This window comes from Rattus norvegicus, chromosome 3 (assembly GCF_021556685.1).
Source record: "Rattus norvegicus strain SHRSP/BbbUtx chromosome 3, alternate assembly SHRSP_T2T, whole genome shotgun sequence".
Taxonomy (NCBI): domain Eukaryota; kingdom Metazoa; phylum Chordata; class Mammalia; order Rodentia; family Muridae; genus Rattus; species Rattus norvegicus.
In genome coordinates, this window is record NC_141536.1 from 113,309,505 (window position 1) to 113,333,360 (window position 23,856).

The 23,856-nt window shown below is 42.2% G+C and overlaps 1 protein-coding gene across 4 annotated transcripts in view; it reads right to left on the reverse strand.

Moving 5' to 3' along the window:
* Atp8b4 (ATPase phospholipid transporting 8B4 (putative)) overlaps positions 1 to 23,856 on the reverse strand; it is a 202,345-nt gene that overhangs the window by 28,577 nt on the left and 149,912 nt on the right. For all 4 annotated transcript variants that reach the window (NM_001430434.1, XM_087652116.1, XM_087652114.1 and 1 more), the window contains 6 exon segments: positions 3,827 to 4,050; positions 4,596 to 4,779; positions 7,442 to 7,589; positions 15,518 to 15,623; positions 17,514 to 17,625; positions 22,783 to 22,947. In NM_001430434.1, coding sequence (NP_001417363.1) covers positions 3,827 to 4,050; positions 4,596 to 4,779; positions 7,442 to 7,589; positions 15,518 to 15,623; positions 17,514 to 17,625; positions 22,783 to 22,947 — 939 coding nt within the window.

Genomic DNA, 23,856 nt, shown 5'->3' on the forward strand with positions numbered 1-23,856 from the left:
AAGGTCTATAACCAGGTCCAGTGGCTTTCTCTTCCTGCTGCCTGCAGAGTTGGATGTAGAACTCTCAGCTCCTTTCCAGCACCATGTCTGCCTGCTTGCTGCCTTGCTACCTACCATGCTGATGATAGGCTAAACCTCTGAAACTGTAAGCAAGCCCCAGTTAAATGATTTCCTTTATAAGAGTTGTCTTGGTCATGGTGTTTCTTCCCAACAATAGAATGCTGACTAAGACAAGTTTCCAAAAACATACATATATGAAAAGAATTTAAATGCCATCACCATATAATAGAAAAAAAACATTTTATGCCACTAAGTAAAACCTCTAGTGCCAAGAAGGGGTTACATCCTGCTTAGTCATTGATCAAAAGGATGCCACAGACCACTCCCAACCCCAAACATTATAGGCTGTTGCCAAGGCTATTGGTTGCTCTCCACAACCTGGTGGTAAGGCCCTATTGCTCAAAGCACCACTTACATACAGTCAAACAAAAAGTCAAGCTGGTGCCCAACTAGAAACTTCATCCTACCGCCATTCACAGTGCCACAACATACTCTGCATGCCTCTGGAGGAGGAAGGGAATCATCACTATCACCCAACTACAAAATCTGACACCCACACAAACAACCTGTGTGCAAGATAATAGTGATGCAGATATTAGAGGGATAAACAACTTAGTTTAAAATTGGATTTAAGGCCCACTTCATGAGATGGATAGAACCCATACCTGACACAACAAAAGTGGCCAAGAACGTCAGACTAGGATAGGTTAGGACCTATAGGAAAAGCTACTATTATTATTCTGCTGAGGGCATGGAACAATAAGAAGACTCCTAGTGTCACATTTCTATATCCATAGGTCAGTACACCACTCAATTCTCATCAGAGAAGCTGCTTCTTAGACTAGCTGGGAATTAACACAGACACACACCAGACAATGCACAGAGAGTGAGAGACCTGGCAGCATGCGGTCCTAAATGGGATGCTCTCATCTAACTTCTCTCATCAAGGCTCAGGGCTTGATGCGGAAGAGGAGGTAGAAAGGCTGTAAGAGTCAAAGCTGGTGGGTGACTGGAAAGAAACAGTGTCTTCCAGACAGAACAGGAGTGATACGCATGTGAACTTCCAGAAACGGTGGCAGTGTGCCCAAGTTTTGTACATATTCAAGCCAGATAACAATATCAAGACAGAAAAGGGGAAGGGGACAGAATGTCCCACACTAAGCAAGAAGCTACTTGCAATTGATACCTACTGGGAGAGGAAGTCAGTTTTCTTCAGTGGAGTATCACTGGGCATATCAACCTTACTCTAGAACAGGCTCCCTGCCCAAGAGTAGTTGGCCAACCCTTCATGTCTGTTTGTTGTGGAATTTTTATTTCATTCTGTGTTTTGGGGGGTAGGCATTTTGTCTTACTATGTTTTGGGTTTTTTATTTTATTTTTTGTTTTGGTTCTTTTCTGGGAGGAGTTGTCTAGAGTCTTCTGTTTGTTGTTTATTTGTTTTGAGAAAAAAAAGAACATGAAGTTGAATGGGTAAGGAGTCAAGATCTGAGAGGAATTGGGAGAGGAGAAAGTAAAATAGCAAAATAAAATTTATGAAAAAAATTTAATCAAAAAAAGTTGGTCGAACAAATAAGAGAAATGTGACAGTGGAGTGATTTAACATCCGTTTCACATTTCTACAAATAAAATCATTCCCAGACTGTGAGTTCTCTGTCAGTGGGAATTACCTCCCTCCATGTCACGCAGTGGCCCAGCAGGCCAACAGAGCACCTGCTCTAAACGGCAGCGAAGCCAACTGCAGCGAGCAAACATTCAAAGACGCAGGAGAATGTGTGTAAGTCTCACCCCTGCCAGGACTGAACAGAGAAGGAACCTTGAAGGGTAGGCCACTCAGGAGAAGACCAGTTGGAAATGAAAGCATCTCAGTCATCTCTCTTCAAAAGAGGTGGGTTTTAGGAGCTGAGGAAATCTCCATGATTGGCACATGGAGATGGAGACCAAAGCCACCTAAATGGTTTCAATGGTGGGAAGAATGTTCTCCCTACATAAGTTCTCAACCTGCATAGACTGGTTGGTGTCTCTTCCAAACATGCTGTTTTCCTTCTATTTGCCTCATTATAACATATTGTCCTTAGAAGAACAGGACTCGGAGGGGAAGCCAAAACATGCTAATGCTTGGTGCTAATCAAGCTCTTCAAGTGAAAAACAGGGAGAAGAGACAGCAAGCCTGGCCAATTCCAGCCCCGCCTCCCAGTAACCCTAACAGCCAGTTCTCAGTACCCCTGAAACAGAGGCCACACACAAGGACTCCAGCCTCCATTTTTAGAGTGGTTAAGTGCAAGCTCTAGAATGGGTTTGTTGCTCTATACAGCCTCATTGGGGAGAAAAAAATCCATTTCTGTATTCTGCCAATTTTAGAAACTATTTCTTCATGCGTTTGTATGAAACGGAATCTAACAAAAATCCTAGTGCATAGGAAGCCTCCACTATAGTTGTGGGCCAGGTAAGTCAAAGAGACTTTCAAAATAACATAAGCAGTTGCCATTACCCTTGATTGCCTCCCAGAACCTGAAGACCCTACTGCTGGAGACGGCGCACACTTCCGAAACAGGACTTGAAAGAATCAAGCTAGAACTGACCTTGAAGCCTTCCCCCTGAGTATTAGCTCTCACATATCTGAAGGTTTTACAAGCACTGCCAAGGGAGCAGAGCACGCAATCGTCTTCCCCATTGAGTTAATGAGCCACAACAGCCAGCATGGCAAGGTCAAAGGATGCACAATGGTGCTTACGTGATATCAGCACTCTCCATAGATGAAGTTTAGCTGGCATGATGATATCCAGATGGCTCCAGTGCCTGGGCATCAACCACTTCTCCTTGGGGTGAAATCTCATATTGCCCTCTGATCCCTATCTCCATACCCATCAGTTAGTGCAGCTTTCAGAAAACATCAAAGATATTTCTCTGTGCAGTGGGTGACGCTTAATACAGAAACTCACGACTGATCAAAATGTAGAGCGTCTGCAGAGCGCCCAGCCATAAATAGGGCACATCTATCTATATTATACCATTTCCCTAAGGAACCACAGAGGAAGAAGGGGCAGAAAGACCATAGGAGCCAGAGGTCAGGACAAGGAGGAAGACGCCAGTGAGAAACCAGTCTCCTCAGGACACAAGGCCCCGCACTCATGAACACACAGCAGTTATGGCTACCTGCACGACACCTGCAAAGATCAGGCCAGTCACCATTCCGGCCTGGATAGAAGAGGTGCTCATGGCCCATCAACTTGGCTGAGGAGCTTTTAGTAGTTGATGGCTGTGAGTGAAGGGAAACTCAGTTTTCTTTAAGTCTGTCGGCCCCGGTAGGTCGACCATGTGCCAATGAATGGCTCCACACCCATGAGTTTATGGGCAGCACAAATTGGATTTGGCAAGTGATAAGTTTTTAAGACACAAATTTGGGAGGTGGAGTGGAAAGGGATCTGGAAGAAGTTGGGATGAGGTGGGTGTACTATGACCCCGTGAGATTTTTAAAGAATAAAAATATATTTTAAAAACTCCTCAAAAGGCTTACCTGCTATCGTACCAACACATTTCATAAAAAGCTAAAAGATACGCAAAAAGCAGTAATTAGTTATTCTATACATCAGAAAAATTCCAGCTACCCATTTATTTTTATGGGGGTTGAATTCAAAGTTCATTAACACTCAATTGCCAAATGGTTATACTGTCCTGGATCAGGCGTTAAAGTGTCTTTTCTTTATCAGTAAGACAGTGTGAAGAGAGAGTGTCATTCACGGGAGGATATTCAAGGAGAAATACTCACCTGGGCCGAGAAACCACAGTAGAAGGCGAACCAGAAATGCACGAGGGTGAACGCAAAGTTCTTGTAGAAGAAATAGCATAAAAACTTGCACATCCTGTAATAGGACCACCTTCCGTGAACAAGAAGCAGCCGCTGGAGATATCTAAACTGAGCCAACGCATAGTCGCTGGCTAAGACCGCTTGCAGTCCTTCCTGGCCACTGATGCCAATACCAATGTGGGCACCTAGGAGGGAATAGACGACGAAAAAGGGTTTATCCCCAAACAGAATCACAGCATCTTTAAGAAACTATTTCTTTTCTTATATCAGCTATATTTTGTAATTGTATAGCTATAATAATTTTTATAGTTTTTCACATATATCATGGACTAGTCACATAGTTAAGCATTGACTCCAGTTTTACCTAAGGGAAAACTGGGCTGGGAAAAGGTTGGAAATTTGTGATCTACACTGGTAACAAAGATGGGACCAACCCAGCGGCTAGGAATGCAGCCCTGACTACTTTCACCTGCCCTGAGTGGATTCTTCCTCTCAAATTGTAGAAGGCAAGCAATGTCATTTTCTAAACTAGGAAATATGCAGGTGGTTTAACTGAAGAAAAAATGTCTTATAGGTACTAATAGGTTTGTAAGTGCTGGTCCCAAAAAGTATAATTTATAAAAGAACCATGGTAAAATTAAATTAATGCACATTTTTATTACATCATATCACATGCTAAAAGCAGGACTCCATGTGTGCAGTGTCCCTCATTGAGAGAATATTCTCTTACTTTTAATCATGCTGACATCGTTGGCCCCATCGCCGATGGCCAATGTCACAGCATTTCTGTGCTTTTTTACCAACTCCACTACTTGAGCTTTCTGGAGTGGAGTGACCCTGCAGCAGACCACCGTCTTACACACACAGGCGAGCTCCAAAAGATCTTTCTCGACATCGCTTTCTAGGGCATGGGCCTGTGCCGTCAAAACAAACAGAACACATGACGATTGTAAGTTACAAAGCAAATATCACGGTTCGTGACGGACTTCATTTCAGAACCATTTCATTACTTCATCAATTCAGGGTTACAAAAGCAGTAACAAGAGTGAAGACATGAATATTGAGCTGTTGGTCAAGTTTCAAGGGAATTTAACGTAAAAATAAGAGACGTGTCCCCTCTGTGCCACCTTGACATGTTGTGATGCCATCTTGGCAAGGTACTGTTATGATAGATATTGGGAGAGTTCTACTAGGAACTACTAGAATCAGTGGAAGCCACAACTAGAAACTACTGATATCTCAGTAGTTCCAGATGAACTGCCAATGGTGATCTGCTAGTGTCCTTTGCACCGTTTTGTACAGTTAGTGTTCATGAATGCCAATGCACAGGCAAGACGAAAAGGACATGAGCAGAGGCTGTCCCTAGAAAAGCACAGTGGCTGGAATCAGGAGTTTGAACAAGAGAGTGACAGGCAACCTATGTCTCAGTCTGGGTTCCACGACCAATGTCTACCCTTGTTCCACATTCCAAGAGCCTTCCTATACCCTAAGCAATTACTGGAAAGAGAACACAATTCTCTCCGAGTAACTGGACAATTAACTTTCTAGAAACATCTCACATTGCACTCTGTATTAGACACATTCAAAGAACACTAGTGAATCTACTTTTGAGTAATAGGAGTCCTAGAGTGAGTCCTTAGCCACTCACAGACCAGTACGGTTTGGCCTGCCTATCTTCAGGGGCTGTGTTCAGTAGCACCTTTAGGTGCTCTTATAATCCCCCTCAGGCCTTATCGCTGTTTCCCAGACTGCCTTTCTACCTTTGTATTTGCTATCAGTTTTACTCAATAACATCCATACTGCCAGAAAGTCTCCTCTGTTCATACTTTAAACAGATAATTAAATGTGTCTATTTCTGTGCTCTAGAAGCATTGTATTAATTCGCCTTTTGTGGTACCTGTCATACGACTATCAGAATTATACTGTCCCAAACAAGGACTATGCTCCATTCATATCTGAGTTCTGTGCCACTCTAGCACTGTGACCTGGTCGGTCAGTCTAGACAATGGTGGCAGTATGAGCCAGTAGATGGGTAAATGAGTCCAAAACTGTGACTCTGGTACAGAAAAAAAATTCATACGAAACCTATATGCCTCAGAAAAACTGCACCATCATTCTCAAATATCTCACATGCTCTGGAAGACAAGGCATATAACTGGCTCTTTTGCTCAGAATGGCCCCTTTTTTTTCTCTGTTCATTTTTCTATATTGTCAGCAAGTAGAACGTAGACTTGGGTTTAATGAAGACAGGCCTGATTGCATTGAGAAAAGCTTCAGAATTTGAGAAAACTGGAGCTATGATTTAAAGAGAAAACAAACTAAAACCTCACTGTACTATCAAAAATATGGTCAGTCCTCTATAACTGGAGAGGACATCTCATGGTTTCATGAGCACGGGGCTTTGAGGCAAACAGGACTCCTGAAGAACGTCTAGCTTAGAGCTTTCTTTCAACAGAGAGTAACACAGGGTAGGTGATTATCACCGGAAAGCCCACGCCACCCCCCACACTGGCCTCTTCAAGCCCAAGGGATGGTCAAAGCATAACCCCTAAGGGATCCTATCCTACGCTGCTGAGGCTACTCAACTCCAGACCTCGGCAGGCAGACGTAGCTTTCAGTTGGTGTTCATCTGTGCAAGGGAAAAGTTCATGTCATCTGGACCAACTTTCGACTGAGCTTGGCCTGCAGCTGAGCTCTGTAACTTTCCACGGTGTGGAAGCAGCACTTTGCTGCGTCTGGGATCCAGCTGGACAGTGCTTAGAGCGTTAGGAGCTAACAGGCGGTCGGTCACAAGGGGGAATCTAATAGACTCAGATCCAACTGCTTTTGTCCACTTAAGAAACGGTCTTCAAGAACAAACGTTCATTTTCCAAACTCCACAGTGAAAAGCGAGCATCAAAGCCAACGAGAGATGTGAGATTAAGTTCTTTGTACGAATAAATGATAATTTCACGAGACTGCAGTCAGGGCTTTTGTATTCTAATTAGGGACTCGGGAGGAGCGGTTTGAGTTTTGTTCAGTGCTTGGAACCTGAACTGCGTTAGAAGTCCACTGCAAGTTTATTCTATTATGACAAGAACCAGATTTCCTAATCAAATCAAATTGTTTGGCTTTGCTGCAGAATGTTGCTATTTAGAAAAACCACCAGAGGTATCTTAATGGCAATAATTTGGCGTGGTAATTCTATGAAGGTCAGGTTATGACTTGCAAATCACAAGCATTAGCGAGAGCAGACACTGAGAGAAAGCGGTGCCATCCCCCCCCCCGCCCCCCCCCCCCCCCCCGCCCCTTACAAACGCACTTAAAGCATCCTGCTAAGTGACTGTTTAGGCAAAACTCATGGATTCCCTGCGAATTGTTTCCCCAGAGCCTCACATCCAGTGTGATCCTTCAAACAATGATGTCTGAGAGGCACACTGGAAGTCTTTCCTTTTGTAAACAGGAAATCCTGTGCACGCCCTATCTCTTGCAGCCTCGTTTGTTTGAAAAACACAAAGGGGGCTCTCATTACAGCAGCACAAAAGAGATGATTATTGGAGTAAAGAAAAAGGGAAGAATAGCCTCGGGCAAACTCACCAAACTGTGGCCGTTTATGACTAAGGCATATTCTCCTGTCACAGTCTCCCCTGCACCCGAGTCCAACTCCAACCGTTGCTTGTTTTCATAAACCGCATGTCCATTGGAAAAACTCGTGTTTTGTCCAAGCAAATTTTCCTTTGCTTTCCTTAAAGAATAAAAGAATTAAAAAGGCATAACAAAGCACTCAAGAGTTTATCTATAACCAAACCAAGAGGCCAGCCTAGAATAGAGTTCATTCCATCACTATTCAGAGCAAGGCCCAGGAATTAGGTCCATCAAGCAAACCCATGGACAGACAGCAGTACCTGTCAAAGCTCCATGGGGTCAGGAGTGGGGGCGGGGGTGTGTGAAGGAAATAGGCCAGTAAACATAGTGAAAACAGAGTCATCTCAAACATCTTAAGCTACCTAAAAAACTGGTTTTAACTAAGGAATCTTGCTAGCTTTGGTGTATAAAGGCTGAAGAGCTACTCTCTGGGAAAAAAACGGTGTTTTTCAATATGCTAAACAAAATCTAAAGGCAATGAATGAAACCTTCTCATTGCACAGTGCTCCCTTCCTTCCCTCTCTATCTCCTTTTTCCCATTTTCCCTCTCCCTTTCTTCCTAGTGTGTGTGTGTGAGTGTGTGTGTGTGTGTGTGTGTCTGTGTGTGTGTCTGTGTGTGTGTCTGCATGTGTCCGCGCACGTTCATCAATTTTATATACAATATTATATAACCTGGCTAAAAACGACTGTCTACTTATAAACACATTTTTTAACTTGAAAGAGAGACATGATGTCATTTATTATTATACAATAATAGAATACTTTAAGTTAAAAAAAAAATCCCCATCCGTTTAAATGATAACAATGATCTTGTAAGAAACTACAAACACCAAACATGGGGTTGTTACAAATTCCCCCGCAATGCCTGAGAACTAATCAGTATCTTATATGACGAAATAACCCCATTAGAAATGGCATTTTACTGTTCTCCTAAAAAATGTGATCATCTTTAAAAGGAAGATAAATTCCCTCCCAGAAGACCTGTGGGTGACCAGGTTATAAACAGCAGGTCTGTCGGCGTGACCAAGTAACTTCCATCACAGAAATATCAGTATATGTCCCCACAGAAGGATGCCCAAGCCAGCCACTGCACATGAGAATACCACTACATGTGTGGATGAATTCCAGAAGAAAACAGAAAGTGAAGAATAGATTAGCAGATGTTTTGACTTGTGGCAAAATGAACTGTCTCCCTGAAGTCCTACCCAGTATGGAAAACACTTTCTACAATGAGTTTATGATGAAGCTCCCCTGAGAGGAGAGAATGGTCATATTAAAACAAATGTTCTGCCTTCAGCTTTTGAATTATTTAAAATAGAGTGATGCATATAGAAATGCATCACCAAAAGTTTATGTACAAACTACAAAAGCAGACCTAGAAGCCCAGGCAGGCCACCTTGTTTCCTGGCTCAACACTGCCGTCTGCTGTCTGGGACCAAAATCGCGCCTGCACTTTTAAAAGCCTTTCACTCACCCTTGGTTCCAAGGATGGTATCAGACAGTTAATAGGCAGTTTGCAGGAACAAACAAAAGGATGTGTAAAGTTAGGAGGCTGTGTGAAGCGCACTGTGAGGAAGGAGACAGAGCAGGCACAAAGAATTACTGTTGCGAGCAGAAGGCTCCGACGTCCTCAGTAGATAAGCAATCCAAGGAACGCTTGTCATGGTCATGGAAACTGGCAGCGCCAAAGATGAATGGGAGAAAGGATACGAGACGTGAGTGTGCCTCTAACCGTGCTGCACATCCCAGAAACTGGGCTCTGAGAAGGCACTGAAGCAAAAAACATCTCCCAGGGGTTCCTGTTTGATGAGGCTCCCATTTGCCATGTAAATGACTCAACCTCTATTTCCCCCTTGGAAAACGAAAACATTCCAAAGGAGGGTGAAGTTCATGAACACATTGGCTGAAATCCCACTTATTTAGGAGCTTTTCCCCAGCAACATCTTCCTAACATGTGACACAAGCCCCTTTCCAGGCAGAAGAGGGACAATTTTTATGCTCTGCTAAAATTGCTAATGCTCTCTCCTCGAAGGCCTTCACTCCCCTGCCAGACTGGAATGCTCGCACACTGTAAGACCTGGGTGGGTGTTCATAGCTGTCCTTTCCCTTGCTTCCTGGTACTCAGCTCTCCAAACTCAAGCTGGTTCTTGCAAATGCAATTCACTAGGAGGGAAGACAGCTATGCATAGTACCTTTCACTGAAAACGAACTGTACAATGTGTTAGGGTTTAAATCTCGGCCTGTGCCCGGACAGAACACATCCAGACAACGTGGTTCCACGTGGAGAGGTTTAATGAGAGAAGAGTAGGGGAGAGGAAAGGTAGTCGGCCATGGGCACATGGTGGGAGTGGGAAGGAGGCAAGAACAGAGAAGAACAAAGAGTAAGAAGGGGTAAGAGGGAGAGAAGGAGGCAAGCAGCCCCCTTTGTAGTCAGACACAGCTGGCTGTTGCTAGGCAACTGTAGGGCGGAGCATACCTGGCTGTTTCCAGATAGCTGTGGGGGTGGAGCTTAGACAGAATACCAACACAGTGTGCAGACATCACACATACTATGGGACCTCAGAATACAAACAGATGCTAAAAAGAAAAAAAGGATGCCACCTAGAGGATGCCACCTAGGCTTTGTATGAGGGGCAGTTTAGTACAATGCTGTAATGCGGAACCACACGAAGGGTTGAGTTAATGGTAGCACTTATAGCCCATACTGTGAGAAGCACACTAAAGCAGAGGGAGGCCTGTGCTCGGCCATGCATTCAACCAACAAAGGAGAAAGAAGGTGGGAAGAACAAGTTGTTTTCTCAGTCCTTTCCTGGCACTCTAGATCCAGAATTTAAAATGATCTGTTAGGAAATAGATTTAAATGATGACATTATGTTTAAAGGAAAATAATTTGGACTTTGGTTAAAAAAAAAAAGGCTAGTACTTTGAGCTTGCTTGCTCCTTGGAAACTTGGGTCTGCCTTTGACAGATTAGCTATCTGACTTTTAGCCACTTGATTAGTCCAGGGTAGACCCAGGACTTCGAATTCCTAGTTCTTGGTTACCAAAACAAATGGCTTTCCATATACAGCCAGCCACAGGCTATCTCTAGGTTGGAGTAAGATACAACAGAGGGCAATAAAGGAGACAGCGCCACCCTCCCGACAGTGAGGAAGGAAGAAAGCGAATGAACTTTTTAGTTCAAGCTTTCAGTTCAGCATCCCTCACTGCTCCCATAGACTGTTAAAGACAGAAATTGGGGACCGGCCTAGATGGAGATCAACCCCCTGAAAACAGGCAACTGCGTGCACCAGTATGCTCATCAGAGTCAAAATGTAGTGCTCTAGAGTGTTGCAATTTATGAGAAGAAACTTGACCTGCTAAAACAGTTTACCCAGAAGAACAGAACTTGGGAATTCAAATCAAGATGTCGCCTGTTTGGTCGGTACTGTCATTAAAGACTCTATGATATCATAGTCAGTATTATGTTTTGCTCCACGAAAGGACTCCTGACTGGCCAATACCTTATAAACAGCCTACATCACACAATTATTTTCAGTACCTACCCCAGGAAATATTTGCATTTGCAAAAGGTCCTCATGATTAAGGATTCTACTGATTAAAGAGGTGGTACGGAATCCTAGTGTCTTCATGGGGGTGCTTGGAGGTAGTGGGGTCACAGTTTAATGAATTTTTCTGAGAAGAAAACATGTGACCGGTGCCTCAGAAATGAAACACTGAATGAGTTTTCTTGTCTGACCGAACCTCATTGTCCATTTTCCTTGGACAGAAGATACATGCCCTGTTAAAATGAGGCAATCCATGAAATAATCTCAGAAACTGACAGGGCTGAACTGTAGACAGTGAGCATGTGGCTAACACAGGGCTTATTTGTAGACCTGTGGACATGAGGCTAACACAGGACTGAACTGTAGACCAGGGACATGTGGCTATCACAGGACTGAACTGTAAACCATGGGCATGTGGCTAACACAGGACTGAACTGTAAACTGTGGGCATGTGGCTAACACAGGACTGAACTCTAGACCATGGGCATGTGCTAACACAGGACTGAACTGTAGACCATGGGCATGTGGCTATCACAGGACTGAACTGTAAACCATAGACATATGGTTGACACAAGACTGAACTGTTTACCATGGGCATGTGGCTAGCACAAGGCTTATTTGTAGACCTGTGGGCATGTGGTTAACACAGGAATGAACTGTAGACCATGGGCATGTGGCTAACAGAGGGCTGAACTGTAGACCGTGGGCATGTGGCTAACAGAGGGCTGAACTGTAGACTTGTGGGCATAATGCTAACACTAAAGAACCAATGGGAACCAACTCAATTGCAGTTCCATGTGTCCAAAACTGGCTAACAACCCTAAGCAAGCCATGTGCATAAAAATCACTCATTCATGTTGACGACATCCAATCGAATTTGACAGATTTAACTGTAAGCATGTGAGTATTGTCCATGCAACGGCTACTCCCTCAGATCCTGCTCTTTCAATACACTTTTTTTTTTGCATGAACTCAAAAACATAGCACAAGAACATGGAGGGCACAAATTTATGATTTTAATCCCCAAGGCTATGGGCTTAGATATAAATCACCAAGGCTTGGAATGTAATGGGAACCCCCCCCCCCAACAATAGCTCTCCTTAGGAATTCTCTCCCCTCAATTTTCATAGAAAGCATATTCATTCTGGAAAGGTGTTCATTCTCCCAGCAGAATTTTCTATCACACATTGTTTCCGTGGTAGACGCAAAGCATGCTGGGCCTCCCAGTCAGGGTTAAAATAAGCCAACCAGTCAGCTGAGCTAGGCAGCCCGAGGAATGTGAGATGCTACACTTAGATGTAAATAACTTCCTTCGAATAGTTTTCTTCTCATTAAAATTCTACACAAATATTACTACTCAGTAATGATGCAGCCAAAAAGAAGAAAAGAAACTAGTTCTTAGAAGAACTTAGAAGTTATTACTTAAAAACAACCATGGTTTACACTTTCCAGGGCTTAAAGGGTACTTAGGAGGATACATGTACAGTGCCATGTATGCCTGTGCATGCATGCATGAGTGTGTATTGGCAAAACATTTCATTCTGTGCATATTTTATAATCTTATTTTTAACTAAATATGTCATCCATCTTCTAAAGTTAATAAAAGTTGGTTTTATTGACTATTTTGTATTTCATTGCTTACTAATATGATGGTATTTTAACAAAATTCTTCCTGACTAACACAGGACTGAACTGTAGACCATGGACATGTGGCTATCACAGGACTGAACTGTAGACCAGGGACATGTGGCTATCACAGGACTGAACTGTAAACCATGGGCATGTGGCTATCACAGGACTGAACTGTAGACCAGGGACATGTGGCTATCACAGGACTGAACAGGGTATATGAGCTATTCCAGTGCAGGAATAAATATTTCCTCAACTACATATTCATGCAGTTGCTCATTTATATCCTTAGAAGTAATCCCTAGAACAGGTGTTTGGGTAAAAGCATGTATGTCTATATTTTTAAAATACATTGCTAAGTTCGCCTTATGGAAAATTCTAACATTTGAAGGTACCAACAAGAGTACATAAATAACACACATTCCCCCACATTTCTTCTGTGAAATGACAGCTGTGACATCTGTGTAGCCAACCAGTTGTAGCTGGATGAAATCGTGAAGTATTAGCTCAACTATTCCTTCTCCAGATGTTCCTATGAAGTCAGGGGCCGTCTCTTTACTCAGAGACATCCCTTGCTTGGGAAGGGAACCAGACACAGAACGAAGAAGTTAAACTCTTTGTTTTGAACTCCAAATTAGACTCTTGAAAAGCATAGCATCAATATCACTCTAAATCCTAGCAATTGGGAATTTTACTAATGAGTATTTTAAGAGAAAAAATAAAGTTTCCTCAAGTCTCAAAGGATGAGTTAAAGTTGTCTTAGGGAGCAGAACAGGAACACGGAGCTCCTCTAATGAGTGTCTAAGTGATTATCTTGGCCATGTCTGTGAGGGGGTGTCTCTGCTGATGATTAATGTGGGAAGGCCGTGTTCACTGTAGGGCTGGCCTATGTATGAAAGTTCGCTGAGGTGAGCCATGGAGCAAGCCAGGAAACAGCATTCCTCTCTGGTTTCCTCACAGGTTCCTGCTTTCAGATTTCTCCTTTGAGTTCCTGCCCTGACTTCCCCTTCTGATGGATCCTTTCCTCCTCAAGCTGTTTTTGGAGAGATCCACCTTCAGTGAAATATGACTTCTTCGAAGGCATTGTTTGCTACTTCAAGCATGGCCTAACATAAAATGAGCAGGGTCCTGTGCTTAGCCACAGCTGAAACTGCCTGCTGCCTCTATCCCTGGGCATTCACACTGATGCTGCCTCCATCCCTGGGCGTTCACACAGATGCTGCCTCCATCCCTGGGTGTTCACACTGATGCTGCCTCCATCCCTGGGCGTTCACACTGCTGCTGCCTCTATCCCTGGGCGTTCACACTGATGCTAATGTTTTCTTTGGGAGGTTTTTGTTGCCTGTTTGTAATTTTTAGACTTCCAAAAGTACTGGGGAAACCATCATTAAACACTGCTCTGGGTTTGTTTTTTGTTTTTGTTTCTCTCAGCCTCTGGACAAATTCAATGCATATGTCATAAGATTTATTGTTGTTTTAAAAAGGGATCTCATGATTCATTTTCCCTAAAATAAATACACACATTTAAAACCTGTGTGTCTAACAATGAGGCCTGGGAATGCTACTTTTGAAATCTCTGATTTATTTGTGTAGGCTAGTTGAGGGGAAAAGCTGTTTAAATTTTAATCATTAAAATGCAAATTAACTAATTATACCAGAAAATAAATAGGGGAAAAGACTTTTGATTTATTGGTCTTTTAATCTGTATAGAAATTCCAGAATTCTATATATGCTCATGTATATGTATGAACATAAATGACAATTTCCCTTTAAAAATAATATTTTAATTAAGTATCAAAGTATTGCTATTTCCCCCAAAGGCCCCATGAATTCTATTGTAAAAATGACACAAAATTTATCTGAAAATCATTAACTCCAATAAAAACATGGTCAGTGTGCTGTTAATGAATAAATAATACTTTTCTTAAAATTATACAAATAATTAAAATATATACCAGTAATAATGAATGAAGTTTCCTTTTTTTTTTTTTTGACAAAGACATACATGTTCTCCTATCAGAGCATCTCACCAGCACGTGAGAGCTCGTTTCTGCTCAGGATAAGGCAGAAACAACAGCAGAATATATCTACAGATATCAGTTGGTTAAATGCCGACTAAGACTTCCTTCCCTGCGCACCAAGCTTTGATCAGAGAAGCTGTACAGTGAGCAAAGCTGTTACAAGCCAGCCCTTTTCAGATTTAGAGGAAAATACTTGTGTAGATTTTTAATGTTCTTTCAAATTAGGTAACAAAATAAGCATAATAAATGGGTAGATAGTAAGACTATTAGTTCTCCAAATGTGATGTCCAGTGGCGGCAAGCACTCTTGCGTTTTCTGGCAGTAGATGGCGGCTGTACAAACAGCAAGCAATCCACTTCTTCAGCAGGCTGGGCTGACCTCCTACGCTATTCCCCACAAGCTGAGTTTTCAAAAGTTATCTTATCACAAACTGCAGGTGCCTATTAAATACTAATTCCAGTACTCCACACCCCAGTGACCTGACTCGGAGATGGAAGGAAGCCAGGAAATGGGTGTTTTTAAAGCGCACATTCTGTGACACCGCCATTCATCGTCACTTCATCTTCCAGGTTTTTGCCTGGAACGTTTTGAAGAACAACATATGTGACTTGAGACTCTTCCCTGAAAACGCCTGGGAAACTTTGGAGGCCCAAAGGCAACGCCACATCGCCAATACCAACCTTTTGTGATGATCGTGAACAAGACCTAAGGAGGCATACAGAGACACTACACAGACAGGAACGGTGGGGACTGCAGCACACTGACTTCCTTTCCCAAATGCCTGATGGCCCCGCCCCCTCCCAGACTTTCTCCCTTTCCTTCAACACACACCTGAGTTCTTCTCGCACTTCCACGGCCGTGTTCCCCGTTATCACAAACACAGCATCCATGGCATCTGTGAGCACATTGCAGGCATAACCAATATTGATGGCAGTTTCTGAGACAAAAAAAAAAAAAAAAAAAAAATGGCGTCTGTTACTGTGTTACCTTTTCTATAATACAGTTGACCAGGAAAGAAGCCCGAGACCTGGGACCCACAACCAAATTTGCCGTTCACTGAGCTGCTCTCCAGCTCATCTAGGAATCCATGGTGTCTCATTTGGTTTTCAAAACCACCTTTAGATTCCCAAACCAATGCTCATTTAGATACCCTAAGATCCCATAGTGCAATGAAGAGAAAATATAAAACAAACCTTTTACCAGAAACCTCAATCAACTTCATTCAAGTGTCAAGATGCTAAACTTGACTAATAGGAAATCTAATATGATAGACTAGTAATTGAAGGCAAATGCATGCAACCTTTTATAGTTTTCCCACTTAATGAAAGGTATTGGAGTTTAATAGTCAATTCAAGAACCACCCAGAACCGTTCTGTCAGAGACCATGGGGAATTATACCATACTCAGCAATTCTGCTTTGATTTTATAGTCATTTGGTTCTAACAATATGGAATCATGAAACACTAGTTAGATCTACAGAACTGCTCATCTTATCCTAAATCAAAACAAATAATGAAATCTCAGTATATCTTTTGTATAAAGCAAAGAAATGGGATAAACAATGGTAAATTCATAGGTACTTGCAGTAATTAAATGCTGAGGTCCCAAGACACGTCAGCTGCAGGAAGTCTCATGTAGTAAGTATCCATTGAGTACCACAGGCTTCAACTTTCTGCCGTTTAATTTTGTAATTAATAATTTAGGTAGAAAAACAGAAGTGGTGGTAGGTAGGCCTGGTGGCCCAGATAGGGGTTCCAAAGTTCAAGACCTGCCTCTGTGGAGGGTTTGAAGCCAGCCTTGGTGATTTAGCAAGACCATGTCTCAAAACAAAAGGTAAGGAAGGATGGGCTATGCAACTGAGTGGAAGATTGCTTGCTTAGCATGTGTGAGACCCTAGGTCTACACATAGAACTACAAAGAGACAGACAGACAACAGGCAGGCAGGCAGACAGATAGATAATGGGAATATAGGCATTTATATATAGTTATATAGAAAATTGATTTATCTCATCTGCAAACCTCTAAATGCTTTATAGGGTACCTAACACAAGGAATGTAGTCTTTAAAGTACATGCTGGTTAGCTGAGTATTTTGTTTCCTAACGTCAGAGCATAAAATTCTAAGCTTTCATTATTAGCAACAGATTAAAAACTTAGTAAACTATTTTTTTCTTTCTTAAGGACTCATTTAGTGTCTGGTCATTCCTAAAAGAGGTTCAGCTCTCACAGGCAATCCTGGAATTCAGCCAGGTGCACTGGTACAGCTGTTCAGCCAGGTGCACTGGTACAGCTGTTCAGCCAGGTGCACTGGTACAGCTGCTTGAATACAGTAACATGTCCATAAACAGTCGTGAAGCAGTTGGTGCACTTAGCCTCTTGGAAGTTTACTCAATACCCTGAGATATTCTAGATCTCCACAGCTCCCAGCCATCAAGAAACTGAAGGTGAGAACAAGGCCTCCAGACCCTTGCTTCAACACTGATAGGACAATGCTCACATGAAAACTATATGGAGAATTTTTCTCTCTAGGGGTAGCAACTGTACAGAAACTCTGCTGACCAGAGAATGTACTATGCAAGCTATTTTTGTTACTTTAGTTTTTGCATTTTTATTAAACTATTTTTTATTACTTGTTACTTTTTAAAATTAAATTTTGGTTAGTCTTTAAATAATAAGTTCATATTTTTTAAAAGCTTTCTTTTTACATTTCAACTTTTCCTAAATAGAGGACTAGAAAAATGATGAATTGTTTTAAGTTTTTGGTTAACATTTTTTAAAAGCATTAATTTCCCCTCTTCAAACATCACTGTCACCTATTTCCCAATTACCTTGTTTGTCTCCTGTTAGAATCCAGATCTTAATATTGGCTAGTGATAGACTTGTAATTGTTTCAATAACACCTTCTTGTAATTTATCTTCTACAGCTGTGGCACCTAAAAGCTTCATCAGAGAGTAAAGAATAACTTACGTTAATACACACAAGGAACACAAGCAACATTTGTATTTCAGTCAGTTTAAAGGTCAAGGAACAGGAGAAGACGGAAGCTTACAAAATGTTGATATAGAAAATACCCTATTGTATAAATAAATTAATCATTAATCGGATGCTGGTAGGCATCTGAAAGGAAGTTTCTAAGTCAAACCAACTTAATAACAGAGGCCCAGGGAGGTATCATTTCCATGGAGGAGATGGCATGCTCAGGTGACATGTTTGCGTAAATGAGTAGAAGCTACTCCTCTAAGGATTTAAGAAGTCCCTGGCTGCTTCTCCACTTTCGGCAGCAAAGGAGGGGTCCAAAGGAAAGCCCTCAGCTGGTAGTCAAAAAGCTGAAGGACAAAAGGTGGTGCCGTCCATGCACTAAGAGGCCACCAGGTAGCCAGTCAGTGGTGGCGCATGCCCTTAAACCCAGCACTTGGTAGGCAAAGGCAGGCAAATCTCTATGAGGTCAAGACCAGCCTGGTCTACAGAGTGAGTTCCAGGACAACCAAAGCTGTTACACGGAGGAACCCTTCTCAACAAACAATCAAACAAAAGCCAGCAGGTGCTCTAATAAAAAGTGAAGATTGTTCCATTTTCATCCTAACAATAAGACCTGCTTCCTACTACTCCTAGTTACCAATGTCCTTGGTCACTGAGAAGAATGATTTTTTTCCTTCTTTTATTAGATTTTTTTTTTAACATTTCAAATGTTATCCCCTTTCCCGGTTTCTCATCCATAAATCCCCATCCCATCTCCCTTGCCCCTTCTATGAGGGGATACCCCCACCCACACACCCCTTTCTGCCTCCTGTCCCTGACATTTCCCTACACTGGGGCATCGAGCCTTGGAAGGGCCAGGGGCTTCTCCTTCTCTTGGTGCCCAATAAGGCCACCCTCTGCTACATATGTAGCTGGAGCAATAGGTCTGTCCATATGTACTTTTTGGATGGTGGTTTAGTCACTGGGAGCTCTGGTTGGTTGATATTGTTCTTTTTTTTTTTTTCATCTTTATTAAATTGGATATTTCTTATACATTTCAAATGTTATTCCCTTTCCCGGTCTCCAGGCCAACATCCCCCAAATCCTTCCCCCTCCCCTTCTATGTGGGTGTCTCCCTCCCCATCCTCCCCCATTACCGCCCTCCACCCAACAATCCCGTTCACTGGGGGTCCAGTATTGGCAGGACCAAGGGCTTTCCCTTCCACTGGTGCCCTTACTAGGCTATTCATTGCTACGTATGAGGTTAGAGCTCTGGGTCAGTCCATGTATAGTCTTTGGGTAGTGGCTTAGTCCCTGAAAGTTCTGGTTGGTTGGCGTTGTTGTTCATATAGAGTCTCAAGCCCCTTCAAGCTCTTTCAGTCCTTTCTCTGATTCGTTCAACGGGGGTCCCGTTCTCAGTTCAGTGGTTTGCTGCTGGCATGCGCCTATGCATTTGCCATATTCTGGCTGTCTCTCAGGAGAGATCTACATGCGGTTCCTGTCAGCCTGAACTTCTTGGCTTCATCCATTTTATCTAGTTTGGTGGCTGTACATGTATGGGCCACATGTGGGGCAGGCTCTGAATGGGTGTTCCTTCTGCCTCTGTTCTAAACTTTGCCTCCCTATCCCCTCCTAAGGGTATTCTTGTCCCCCTTTTAAAGAAGGAGTGAAGCATTCACATTTTGATCATCCATCTTGAGTTTCATGTGTTCTATGCATCTAGGGTAATTCGAGCATTTGGGCTAATATTTACTTATCAATGAGTGTATACCATGTGTGTTTTTCTGTGATTGGGTTACCTCACTCAGGATATTTTCCAGTTCCATCCATTTGCCTATGAATTTCATAAAGTCATTGTTTTTGATAGCTGAGTAGTATTCCATTGTGTAGATGTACCACATTTTCTGTATCCATTCCTCTGTTGAAGGGCATCTGGGTTCTTTCCAGCTTCTGGCTATTATAAATAAGGCTGCTATGAACATAGTGGAGCATGTGTCTTTGTTGTATGTTGGAGCATCTTTTGGGTATATGCCCAAGAGAGGTATAGCTGGGTACTCAGGTAGTTCAATGTCCAATTTTCTAAGGAACCTCCAGGCTGATTTCCAGAATGGTTGTACCAGTCTGCAATCCCAACAACAATGGAGGAGTGTTCCTCTTTCTCCACATCCTTGCCAACATCTGCTGTCGCCAGAGTTTTTGATCTTAGCCATTCTGACTGGTGTGAGGTGAAATCTCAGGGTTGTTTTGATTTGCATTTCCCTTATGACTAAAGATGGTGAAGATTTCTTTAGGTACTTCTCAGCCATTCGATATTCCTCAGCTGTAAATTCTTTGTTTAGCTCTGAACCCCATTTTTAATAGGGTTATTTTGTCTCCCTGCAGTCTAACTTCGTGAGTTCTTTGTATATTTTGGATATAAGCCCTCTACCAGTTGTAGGATTGGTAAAGACCTTTTCCCAATCTGTTGGTTGCCATTTTGTCCAAACGACAGTGTCCTTTGCCTTACAGAAGCTTTATAGCTTTATGAGATCCCATTTGTCAATTCTTGATCTTAAAGCATTAAGCCACTGGTGTTTTGTTCAAGAAATTTTCTACAGTGCCCATGTGTTCGAGATTCTTCCCCACTATTTCTTCTATTAGTTTGAATGTATCTGGTTCAATGTGGAGGTCCTTGATCCACTTGGACTTAAGCTTTGTATAGGCTGATAAGAATGGATCGATCTGGGGTTGGGGATTTAGCTCAGTGGTAGAGTGCTTGCCTAGCAAGCACAAAGCCCTGGGTTCAGTCCCCAGCTCCGAAAAAAAGAAAAAAAAAAGAATGGATCGATCTGCATTCTTCTACATGCTGACCTCCAGTTGAACCAGCACCATTTGCTGAAAATGCTATCTTTTTTCCATTGCATGGTTTTGGCTCCTTTGTCAAAAATCAAGTGACCATAGGTGTGTGGGTTCATTTCTGGGTCTTCAATTCTATTTTACTGGTCTATCTGTCTGTCTCTGTACCAATACCATGCAGTTTTTATCACTATTGCTCTGTAATACTGCTTGAGTTCAGGGATAGTGATTCCCCCTGAAGTCCTTTTATTGTTGAGGATAGTTTTAGCTATCCTGGGTTTTTTATTATTCCAGATGAATTTGCAAATTTTTCTGCCTAACTCTTTGGAAGAATTGGACTGGAATTTTGATGGGGATTGCGTTGAATCTGTAGATTGCTTTTGGTAAAATGGCCATTTTTACTATATTAATCCTGCCAATCCATGAGCATGGGAGATCTTTCCATCTTCTGAGATCTTCTTCAATTTCTTTCTTCAGAGGCTTGAAGTTCTTATCATACAGATCTTTCACTTGCTTGGTTAAAGTCACACCGAGGTATTTTATATTATTTGGGACTATTATGAAGGGTGTTGTTTCCCTAATTTCTTTCTCAGCTTGTTTCTCTTTTTATAGAGGAAGGCTACTGATTTATTTGAGTTAATTTTATACCAAGCCACTTTGCTGAAGTTGTTTATCAGCTTTAGTAGTTCTCTGGTGGAACTTTTGGGGTCACTTAAATATACTATCATATCATCTGCAAATAGTGATATTCTGACTTCTCCTTTCCAATCTGTATCCCTTTGATCTCTTTTCGCTATCTGATTGCTCTGGCTAGGACTTCAAGAACTATATTGAATAAGTAGGGAGAGAGTGGGCAGCCTTGTCTAGTCCCTGATTTTAGTGGGATTGCTTCAAGATTCTCTCTAGTTTAATGTTAGCTACTGGTTTGCTGTATATGGCTTTTACCATGTTTAGGTATGGGCCTTGAATTCCTGTTCTTTCCAGGACTTTTATCATGAAGCGTTGTTGAATTTCATCAAATGCTTTCTCAGCATCTAATGAAACAATCGTGTGGCTTTTATCTTTCAGTTTGCTTATATAGTAGATTACATTGATAGTTTTCCATATATTAAACCATCCCTACATCACTGGGATGAAGCCTACTTGACCACGATGTATGATTGTTCTGATGTGTTCTCGGATTCAGTTTGTAAGAATTTTATTGAGTATTTGTGCATCGATATTCATAAGGGAAACTAGTCTGAAGTTCTCTTTGTTGGGTCTTCATGTGGTTTAGGTATAAGAATAATTGTGGCTTCATAGAAGGAATTTGGTAGCGCTCCGTCTTTTTCAATTTTGTGGAATAGTTTGGATAGTATTGGTATGAAGGTCTGATAGAATGCTGCACTGAACCCATCTGGACATGGGCTCTTTTAATGACTGCTTCTATTTCTTTAGGAGTTGTGGGGTTGTTTAAATGGTTTATCTGTTCCTGATTTAACTTTGGTACCTGGTATCTGTCTAGAAAATTGTCCATTTCCTGCAGATTTTCAAGTTTTGTTGAATATAGCTTTTTGTAGTAAGATCTGATGATTTCTTGAATTTCTTCTGATTCTGTTGTTATTTCTCCCTTTTCATTTCTGATTTTGTTAATTTGGACACACTCTCTGTGTCCTCTGGTTAGTCTGGCTAAGGGTTTATCTATCTTGTTGATTTTCTCAAAGGACCAGCTTTTGGTTCTATTGATTCTTTTTTTTTTTTTTTTTTTTGGTTCTTTTTTTCGGAGCTGGGGACCGAACCCAGGGCCTTGCACTTCCTAGGTAAGCGCTCTACCACTGAGCTAAATCCCCAGCCCCGGTTCTATTGATTCTTTGTATGGTCCTTTTTGTTTCTACTTGGTTGATTTCACCTCTGAGTTTGATTATTCCCTGCTTTCTACTCCTCCTGGGTGTATTTTAGACCCCACTCTAAGTCGTCATCAGAGACTCCTGATCTAGAATAGTTCAGAGCTCTGCTCTCTATATAAATTGTTTCTGCTCTAAAAATGTGCATGAGAAAGCAGAGGTAGAAACTGAATATGTTGTATCAAAGATCAACTAGGGGTCGGTAAATAGGAAGTCTACAATCCTTTACTTTGGGAAGACTTCCATTGCTTACTTTACTGCTAACAAAGCCAGTTTGCTCGATTTGCTGAGCCACACATAGTAATCTGGAACCCAGCATATAAAGCGTGACCCATCACTGAAAGAGAACCATGTGCTACATGCAAGATACTTAGCCAATGACTTAAGTAAGCACAGAGCATCGCACTTCCGAACTTATACCATCAAATCCCTTTCAATTTCTTCATACAGCCCAGATATCCGTTCATCCCTCTCAGCGATGGCAGAATTTGCATCTTCAAGCATCTTCTGCCACATTTTAAAGTACTTGTCATCAAGCTCTCGATAAGCAATTGCTAAAGTTCGGAGACCTTCCCCTGCAAATTCCTGTGAGAGAAGACACAATCTTAGGGACGGTAGACAACAATAAGCACAGTGAAAGTCCCCACAACATGGTGACTGTTTCATTCACACCCATTTTCCCCCAAGAGCACCACCTCACTGTCCTGGCTCTAACTCTGTACCTCCTCAGACATGGAAGAGAATAGTTGTGATTTATGTTAAGCCTATGAGGTCTGACATACGGGACCCTAGCTTTCCCCCTAAAAACAGCTGAAAATGCCTACTGAAGTGTGTCCTACTTGGGAAGAGAGAGATGGTGTTGGAGCCAATTGTATCTATACATTGAAACCAAGTGTTCTCTACCTGTAGGAGGTGTTCCTGTCCCAGTCATGAAGACATGAGTCACAGCTAGGCAGGCAAAGAAAGAAAGCTCTTTTGTGAACTAGAGCAGGCTCTCTCTCCAAGCCTTTTCACACACACACCCCCAGTAGTTACGCATCCTTGGTGAAAATTCAATGAGTCCGACTTTTTCATATACTTGAAAAGCTCCACAATAAAAGCTAAGAGCAATATCTGGTGAATATGTCAATGCTAAATAGTTGAGAAAGGGAAGTCAGGTCTGCTCCTTGTGGTTATGATAATCACCTTTGAAGGAAAGGGAAGAGAAATGAATAAAAGATACTACAAGTATGAGTTTTCGGGGCTGTCTTTTTTTTTTTATTAACTTGAGTATTTCTTATATACATTTCGAGTGTTATTCCCTTTCCCGGTATCCGGGCAAACATCCCCCTCCCCCCTCCCCTTCCTTATGGGTTTTCCCCTCCCAACCCTCCCCCCATTGCCGCCCTCCCCCCACCAGTCTAGTTCACTGGGGGTTCAGTCTTAGCAGGACCCAGGGCTTCTCCTTCCACTGGTGCTCTTACTAGGATATTCATTGCTACCTATGGGGTCAGA